This window comes from Argentina silus (genome assembly GCF_951799395.1).
Source record: "Argentina silus genome assembly, chromosome: 21".
NCBI classification, from domain to species: domain Eukaryota; kingdom Metazoa; phylum Chordata; class Actinopteri; order Argentiniformes; family Argentinidae; genus Argentina; species Argentina silus.
Window position 1 is genome coordinate 7,673,231 of NC_139675.1, and position 10,000 is coordinate 7,683,230.

The 10,000-nt window shown below is 44.4% G+C and overlaps 1 protein-coding gene across 1 annotated transcript in view; it reads right to left on the minus strand.

Moving 5' to 3' along the window:
- Positions 1–10,000, minus strand: part of ptprdb (protein tyrosine phosphatase receptor type Db) — a gene marked incomplete at both ends in the record, with an annotated part of 53,751 nt that overhangs the window by 28,595 nt on the left and 15,156 nt on the right. The window contains 5 exons of the mRNA XM_083693362.1: positions 1–23; positions 281–550; positions 3,732–3,842; positions 5,845–5,862; positions 9,079–9,267. The exon at positions 1–23 is cut by the window's left edge and continues 87 nt beyond it. Coding sequence (XP_083549488.1) covers positions 1–23; positions 281–550; positions 3,732–3,842; positions 5,845–5,862; positions 9,079–9,267 — 611 coding nt within the window. The remainder of the gene's footprint in view (positions 24–280; positions 551–3,731; positions 3,843–5,844; positions 5,863–9,078; positions 9,268–10,000) is intronic.

The window sequence follows — 10,000 nt, forward strand, 5'->3', positions numbered from 1 at the left end:
GACACCTGGGGACTTGGGGAGGGCTGGAGAGAGAGAGAGAGAAAAGGAATGTGAGAAGTCCACCCTTGAAGTTACTGCTGAAAGCCTTACTGTACATTCACCATACATTACATTAGTGAAAAGGATGTGGACCAAGATTCTTCTAAACCCCATCACAACCACACAAACATTCTCACACCCTTCACCCATCACCCCCCACTATTACCCCTCACACACACACACACACACACACACACACACACACACACACACACACACACCCACACCCACACCGACCTACCTTTCACCGTAATCTGTGCCACCGCCTCGATCACCCCCAGCGTTGACATGGCGACGCATGTGTAGTTGTTGGACTGGCGGACGTCGGCCAGCTCCAGAACGTTCCGACCAATCGGCATGTCGTCCTCGGGGGTGAGGTCCTCGGCCCCCAGCATCCACTTGACATAGGGCATCGGCGACCCCACGGCCACACAGGTGATGTTGATGCTGCCCCCCGGCATGATCTCGCTGTCCGCAGGGGGGATGGAGAACCTGGGGGGCACGCGACGCACTGGGGGGGGGGGGGGGGGAGGGGGTTTATATATCTATATTGATGACGGTGGGTGGTGTTATGTATAGTATTGATTATAGGTGTTGTAGGATGTGGCCGTGTACGATGTGTTCGGCAACAACAAAACACACGCACACACACAACAACAACAAAAACACACACAACAACAACAAAACACACACACACACACACACACACGCACAACAACAAAACACACACACACACACACACACACACACACACACACACAAGCACAACAACAAAACACACACACACACACAGCATTTGGGAGATAAGGCTCAGAAGAACAGCGAGGAAGTGAAAGAAAGAGTGAGGTCACTAACCTTCTCTCAGCTCTGAGGAGCAGGGGGAAAGCAGAACGCAGTGGAAAAGACCAGAGAGATACACACAACGACAGTAGAACAGAGACAAGAAGGGAAGACAAAAGGAGAGAGAGAGGGAGAAGAAAGACAGTAAGAAAAAGGCGAGAGTCAATGGTGTTGAAGAAAGGAGCAGTCTAACGGAGACAGAGAAAATGGCCCCGCCGGCTATTTCCACAGATCTGCTGTCAAACACTGACTAGAAAACACTAGAGGCCTCCAACTTCCCTGGAAGCACAGTTAGAGACTGATGAGTGTGTGTGTGCATGAGTGTGTGTGGGTGTGTGTGTGTGTGTGTGTACATTTTCTCCCCGGAAGCGTTGTCATGCTCAGAAAAACACGCTTCACTGTTTAAGCTCTTTTTTTTTCCGGGGCAGACAAGGGAGCAGAGGGCCTAAGGAACTACACTGTCTCAGAGAGTGTGTGTGTGTGTGTGTGTGTGTGTGTGTGTGTGTGTGTTTGCGTGTGTGTGTTTGTGTATGCATGCGTGTGAGCATGTGTGCCTGTGTCTGTGTGTATGTGTGTGTGTGCTTGCGCGTGCATAATGTATGTGCGTGGCGTATTTGCCTGTGTGTGTGTTCGCGCGCGCGTGTGTGTGTGTGTGTGTGTGTGTGTGTGTGTGTGTGTACAAGGTAGGCAGGGGAGAGCAGAAGGCCTAAGGAACTGAACTGTCATAGGGACTCAGGGAGAAACACAAGTCCTAACCAGACAGCGATTTGGCTTTCTCTAAAGTTTAAAGTCTTAGAGAGATAAGGTCATCAGAGTAATAGCCCTGGTGAAATAAGCCACTCCGGCAGGACTGACACTATCTCCATTCAGGAGTGTACGGTTCCAGATGGAGTTCTCCATGTCCATTTTTCAGTGTGGAGCCATATCAGGCTGATGGAGGTAGACATCCGAGCCCGGCCTCTGATTTCTACCTCCACCAGCCTCCCCTGGACATTGTCCACAGCTCATTGCATGAGTTGGAAGTACAGTATAGTTGCCAGGTTGGGTGTATCCCCCTATTTCAGTGGAGGCTGGTGGAGGTATTAGAATGAGTTCGTCCTCCGATTTCTACCTCCACCAGCCTCCCCTGACCTATTGGTTGCCAGTTTGGGTGTGTCCCCCTATATCTGACATAAACTATGATGCCAGTTTGGGTGTATATCCATATTTCTGATGCAAAGGTTGCCAGTTTGGGCATGCACGTATTTCCTTTACATCTGACCAATTACATTGCTAGGTTGGTCTTATCTCACCTGTCTTAGATGGAGAAGTTGCCAGTGTGGGTGTATGCCCCTATTTCTTATAAACAGGTTTCAAGACTGGATGTCTTTGCCCTACTTCTTATGTATGGGTTGCCAGGCCGGATCTGTTTATCCAGCTTTGGATTGATGGGGTGATATAATAAGGGCTTATCACTAAAGTAATAGACAGGAGAGTGGAGCTGTGTTTGAACTGGGCTTCACTACAAAGCTTCGTTGTAAGACTGAACATTGCTTGTTCAGAGCGTAGTTTAGAGGTGTCATTAACCTACAACGGAGGTGGCTGGGTCATTAACATATGACCAATCAGAGGTGGCTGCGTCATTAACATATCACCAATGAGAGGTGAGCCTCATTAACATATCACCAATCAGAATGGCTGCTTCATTAACATACAACCAGGTCAGTGTATTTTAATCAGAGTATAATAATAATGATAGTAATAATAATAACAATAACAATAATAACAATAATAATAATAATAGTAATAATAGATATATCGATAATATATAGATAATAGATAAATAGTAGATAGATAATAGATAGATAATAGATAGATAGATAGATAGATAGATAATAGATAGACAGTAGATAGTTAGCAGATAGATAGATAATAGACAGATAGTAGATATATAGCAGATAGATAGTAGATAGATAGTAGATAGATAGTAGATAGTAGATAGATAGATAGATAGATAGATAATAGATAGACAGTAGATAGACAGTAGATATATAGTAGATATATAGTAGATATATAGCAGATAGATAGTAGATAGACAGTAGATAGATAGTAGATATATAGTAGATATATAGTAGATATATAGTAGATATATAGCAGATAGATAGTAGATAGACAGTAGATAGATAGTAGATATATAGTAGATAGTAGATATATAGCAGATAGATAGTAGATAGATAGTAGATAGACAGTAGATAGATAGTAGATAGTAGATATATAGCAGATAGATAGTAGATAGATAGTAGATAGATAGTAGATAGATAGTAGATATATAGTAGATATATAGCAGATAGATAGTAGATAGACAGTAGATATATAGTAGATATATAGTAGATATATAGTAGATATATAGCAGATAGATAGTAGATAGACAGTAGATAGATAGTAGATAGTAGATATATAGCAGATAGATAGTAGATATATAGTAGATAGACAGTAGATAGATAGTAGATAGTAGATATATAGCAGATAGATAGTAGATAGATAGTAGATAGATAGTAGATAGTAGATATATAGCAGATAGATAGTAGATAGACAGTAGATAGATAGTAGATAGTAGATATATAGCAGATAGATAGTAGATAGACAGTAGATAGATAGTAGATAGTAGATATATAGCAGATAGATAGTAGATAGACAGTAGATAGATAGTAGATAGTAGATATATAGCAGATAGATAGTAGATAGATAGTAGATATATAGCAGATAGATAGTAGATAGATAGTAGATAGATAGTAGATAGGTAGATAGATAGTAGATATATAGCAGATAGATAGTAGATAGATAGTAGATAGTAGATATATAGCCTCCCCTACCTCTGACATACAGGTTAGCAGGGGTAGAGTAGCGCGTCCCGTCACTGTTGGTGGCGACACACTCGTACTTCCCCTGGTCCTGTTCCTCGCTCAGCTCTATCTGGAGGGCACCTAGAGGGAGGGGGGGGGAGAGTGGGGGGGGGGGGGGGAGTGGGGGGGGGGGGGGAGAGAGTGGGGGGAAATAGAGAGAGAGAGAGAGAAAGGGAGAGCATTCACAATAATGTCAGTGATGAAGAGATTGTGGTTTGTTCCTAAATTCTACGAGACAGGGCAACATGGAGATGAGTGGGACGGCATAAAGGGAAAAATGCTCAACTTAAAGTCTTTCAGCAAAACAAGCTGAGCCGTATCTATGGGTATGCATCTACGTTATCAGCAAAAATGCATCAAAAAAGCAGTTGCTTCTAACAACAACAAAAAAGAAAAGAAAGTGTGATCAACTCTAGAAAAACAAAATGATTAACATGCAAGCCAGATACAAAATCAGTCAACAAAAAAAACGTCCAAAAATACCACTTACAGTTCAACATTTTGAAAACTGTTTTCTGAAAATCGAAAGGCAGCTTTATTAAGGAGCAACGTTTATGTGTGGGGTCAGAGGTCGAAAGTGACCAGAACATTGCCATGGCAATAAGATATCCCCCCCACCCCCCCCTCAGAATCCACCAATGGGATCAGGAGTGTGATGTCACAGAGCCCCCCAACCAATCAAAAAGATCAAGACATCAACCATTCTCCAACGAGGTCACAGGTACAAAAACGTCCTACGGGACATCATTAAGGCCCCGAAAGGGACGGATTCTCACGCTTTCTTGCTCCCTGAAAAAAGAAAAACCGTCAAAAAACAACGTCAACAAGACGTTTTTTTGTCTTAGCCAAGCAGAGAACCAGATCAAAGGGAAAGAGAAAAGACAGGGTGTTAACTTAAAAAAGCACCCATTAAAAACTTTATCGAAAAAGTGGTTGTTTGGGGCTTTTTTGACAGCAGAAAGATATAAAAACATAGAAGAAGAGAGAGAGTGGCTGTCTGGAGTTTGGGTGGAGGAGGGGTTAGCGAGCGTGGTCGCCCGCGTGCGTCGGATTGAGTCGTCGCCATCTGGACTGTTAGTACAACAGCTGGGAGGGAAAATAAAACTGGGACGTTTGATTGGACGAAAATAGACGGGGCAGGAGGAGGTGGGGGGGGGGGGGGGGGGTGGGCAAGAGCGACAAAAGGTAATGAAGAGAAATCAAGATTGACAAAACATTTTGTTTTTTAAAAAAAACTGAAAACGTACAAATAAAAATAAAGTGGTAATATGCTTTGTCGTCTCAAAGTTCAGAACGTATGTCCAAGTGGAAAACACAAACCACAACACAATGTGAACAGGGAACAGAGGGGAAACGGCTGATGTGGTTACAACCAAGGATCGATTACACCGAGATAAGGAAGCGATGGATTAACTTTGAGTTGCCGAGTTAACGGCAGGACAAAGATGGTGGAGGGATGGAGGGATGGATGGAGGGATGAAGGAGGAGGGGGGAGGAATGGAAGGAAGCGAAAGGAACGTAGAATGAATCACTTCCACATTTCCAAACCGACCCCTAGCCCCCTTTCCCCTTAGAACTTCAGATAGATCTGACCTGATTGGATAGGCAGAAGCAGACGTTGTCACTGGCTCAGAGCTGTGAGCTTGCTGTGCTCTAAAGCCATAGATTATTGTCATTGCCATGACAATAATCTATCAAATGAGACGAGTCATCCAATCTAGTTTTACGACAACAGATGATAGGATGACCTATCTAATGTGATAGATAATTGTCATGGCAATGCCAAAACGGCAATATCACAACCTTTCAACAGGTTCCTTACATTTACCGATGCAAAACATGGTCAATGGGCTTTAGAGCACAGGACTGAGCCAGTGACTTCCAGTATGTACCCTGCTGCACCCTCTAGAATTCAATGTAGTTAATTCCATATTCTTAATTCCAATCCAAATATTTCAGACCTACACAAAGTGCCTCTGGGAGAGGAGGGGGAGGGGGAGGAGGGGGATGGCCTAGTGGTTGAAATGGAATCAGGCCTCTGTGTGGTGTTGATTGAGTGGAGGTCCTCCCAGCGCTCTCTTACCTCTTATGGGTGTGCCACCTGAGTGGGCAATGAATGCAGACGCGGTTAAAGAAGAAGAAGAAGAAGAAGAAGAAGAGGAAGAGGAAGAGGAAAAAGAAGAAGAAATGTTAGTACGAAAGGAGGAGAGGAAGAGAGGGAGGGAGTGAAACAGGGGGGCTTGGAAAGGAGAAGAATCAAATTAGAGACTCTCAACATATCAGATCAATAAAGGATGAGAGAGAGAGAGAGAGAGAGAGAACGACGGAGTGAGACAGAAAAAGAGAGAGGAAGAGAGAGGAAGAAAGAAAATATGAGAAAGACCCAGAGAGAGAGAGAGAGAGAGAGAGAGAGAGAGAGAGAGAGAGAGAGAGAGTTAGAGAGAGAAAGAGAGAGAGACAGACAGAGCTAAAAAGAGAGATTATTGATTTGCCTCCATTGACTATTAAAAGCAGGGCAGAGGGAGCCGTAGGTGGGTGGAGAGAGGATAGAGCAGACTAGTGTCTACAGTATAGGGTGTCTATGCCAAGGGAGGCTGGCGGAAGCTGGTGGAGGTAGAAATCGGAGGACGGGCTCATTGTAATGCATGGAATGAAATAAGGAACGGGATCAAACACACACGTTGGGTACCATTCCTTATTCCGTTCCATCCATTACAATGAGCCCGTCCTCCGATTTCTACAGTATCCAGTGCTAGTCCATAGGGGAATACAGCACAGTGCCTTGAGAGAACACTAGGGCCCTGTCCCAATACTAAAAAAAGGATCCTTCCTCCTTCCCTTCCTTGTAGAAATCACTGACACGACTTGATAGGTGAGAGCAATGCAATGGGAGGCTTGCTGTGACCAACCCAGTCACGTTTAGATCAGTGATGACTTCAAGGAAGGAAGGAAGGAAGGATCCATTCTGTAAGTATTGGAACGGGGCCCATGTTTGTCATAAAGGGAGATGGTGGGCCTCCCAATATCCATACCAGCATACTACTTAATGCAGTGTACATCGCCAATTCATTGGTTCATACTAGCTAGTATGCTGGTGTGGGTACTGGGGCACAGTGGGGGGTGGGGGGGGGGATTGAAGACTGGGAGGTTTAAACCTTGTAGTCATTGATTTTCTAAAACACTGACTCCTCTGTTAGTATTGACAGGGTAATGCTACACTACAGGGGAGTGAGAGAGTGAGTCAAGGAGAGAGAGAGTCAGTGAAGGAGAGTGAGTGAAGGAGAGAATGAGTGAAGGAGAGAATGAGTGAGAGAGCAAGAGAAGGAGAGAGAGAGTAAGTGAGTGAGTGAGTGAGAAAACAGGGAGAGTAAGTGAGAGAGTGAGTGAAGGAGAGAGAGATTACGTGAGAGGGTGAGTGAGAGAGTGAGTGAAGGAGAGAGAGATTACGTGAGAGAGTGAGTGAAGGAGTCAATAGGGGAGAGAGGAGAGGAAGAAGTTTCACTTGTTTTTTGGGAAAGTGTAAGTGCACAGGTGAGGGTGAACCATTTACCTCTAAGGTGACATGTGTGTGTGTGTGTGTGTGTGTGTGTGTGTGTGTGGTATATACAGTGCGTGCGTGTGTGTGTATGTGTTTGCTACAGTATACATAGTAAGTGTCTATGTGTGAGTGTGTGTGTGTATGTGTACGTGTGACCACTCGGGCCGTTAGTAAAATGCATGCCATGCATTTTAATAACACATCAGTGGGTGATAGGAACATTAGTGTGTAGAGAGTGAGGGGTTGGTCTCGGAGCTAAAGCACTTACCAAAGGACTCTGTAGTTAAAGATACAAAAAGAGAGAAGACAGCATAGAGATAGCATTATAATCTGACGGTTCATTACAAAGAGAGAGTTTGCCTCAACAAACCGGAAAAACAAAACACCAGAACTTGAAAAGAAAAGTGAAAGTCAAAAGAGATATAGTGGTAATCGTACTGCTAACAAGAATGCTAAGCTAACAGGTGAGCACTAGCTAACATTAGCAGTTGGTGTAGTATTGTACTGTTTGTGCTAACAAGAATGCTAAGCTAACAGGTGACCGCTAGCTAACATTAGCATATCAGAAATGTTGGAGTTATTAAAAGGACAGGTCACAAAGGCTATAAGAATTCAAATGATGACATTTTGTAGCTGATTACGCTAAGCTAACAAGTTGAATTGTAAAAGAGGATCAAGTCGTATAGGGGGTCTGGATCGGGGAGCACGGAGTTGGAGCCAGAGGTAGCGAGGGGTTATCGTCCAATCACAAGCTGGGATTGTGGATCCAGATGCGGGACCCAAAGCAGGAAGAGGGAGGGGGTTATAGCCGGTTGCTACGGCTACAGAAAATATTGCAGTCTCACACACTACTGTGGCACAGTTAGAGAAGAAAATAACGGTCAATTAATTTAGTAATCCTTCCAGTTTTAGATATTCCCATTGCTATTTTGATTATTTTTGTTTTCTTTGAACTAAATTCAGCATCTGGTAAAAGTTGCCTTCGGTGTGTAAATATTAATAATATTATGCCTGAAGCTAAATTCTCTAAAGGTGCAATACACACATGTACAGTAGAAGTTCTTTTTAAAAAATAAAGTTTTAGCTGCAATGCAGGAGGTGACCTTGTACAGCTTAATAAAGCCACAAGAATCCTTTGACCGAGAAGAAAATACAATTTTCATTTCGTCACAGCAGTGAGTTATGCTGGAGAGAGGGCATTCCTACAACTCACCCTCACTTTCAATCTACCTCTTCAAATCCACATAAATCATTGGAAGATAAAATCTTTTTCTTTTTGATAAAGGGTATGACCAAATGTTAGCTGGGCATGTAAGAGGAAGTCCCAGAACATAACTGTTGCTTTAGATAGACTCTTGGTTGTTTCTTGGTCATTATAGACAGAGGTCTTTAACATGGTGGTGGGTGTGTAGGAATACCCTCGAGCGGTTGGAAGAAAGCAAAGAGTTGAGCGTCAGAATCAGAAAGACCTTCAGAAGGACAATAGGGAGGATTGGGAAACAAACAAACAAACAAACAAACAAACAAACAGTCATCCAGAGTATATAGAGGGAGGGAGCTGAGGAGAAGAAAGGATTACAATAACAAACCAGTCAGAAGAACAACAAAGAAAGAGGGGAAGAAGAAGAGAGGGAAGGGGGGAGAAAACAAGAGCAGGGGACGAATAGAGAGAGAGAGGGAGAGAGAGAGAAAGAGAGAGAGCGCGAGAGAGACAGAGAGGGGAGGGAGGGAGGGAGCGCAGGGAGGGTAGAACCCGTGTTTTGTTAACCCGTTGTTTACCTGAGCGGAGTTGTTTGATGCGTCCGTTGTTATTGGTGGTGTTCACAGGCAGGAAGTCCTTGAACCAGGTGATTTCTGGGTCAGGGTTGCCGCTGGCAGCACACAGCATGGTGGCGGTCCGAGAACGCTCCACCACCTTCAGCTGGGGACCCATGTCGATGGTGGGGAACCCCGACGGGAGCTGGTCCTCTGGAGGAGTCAAATAGAAGAGTCAAATAGAGGAGAGGGAGTCAGTTACACTGGTCCGTGAGTCGTTTACATAGTTCAGTTCTTCAGCTGGGGACCCATGTCGATGGTGGGGAAAACCTGAACCTCCAGACTAGAGGACTCAAATAGAAGAGTCAGATAGAGGAGAGGGAGTCAGTTACACTAGCCTGTGAGTTGTTTACACTGGTCAGTGAGTCGTTCAGTTCTTCAGCTGGGGACCCATGTCAATGGTGGGGAAAACCTGATCCTCTAGACAGTCAAATAAAGTTAAATAGAAGAGTCAAACCAAAGAGAGTCAATTACGCTGGTTATAAATTGGGAAATCGAATGGGATTACAGAGTCAGAAACAACACAACTGGGGAATCAAACCAAGACAGAGCCAATTAAACTGGGCAATGTTTGTGTGTGTGTGTCTGTGTGTGTGTGTGTGTGTGCGTGCGTGGGTGCGTGAGTGTGTGTGTTTGTATGATCTTCTAAAATCGGCAGCAGCGCTGGCTGCTTGCTTTCCTCATCCCGGCCGTCTCCGTTCGTTACCCAGAATCCCCAGTGGCTCCGTCCCGCCGTCCCTCCCAACCGCACGGCCCTCATTAACGGGAAACCCTAGCTCGCACCACGCTGCACAGATGCTAATTCCGGCGCTAGCCCATCGAGCCGAAGTCAGAGAGTGTGTGTGGCCTTTTAACAGCTCTTGTTACGATCAATCATAACACGCAT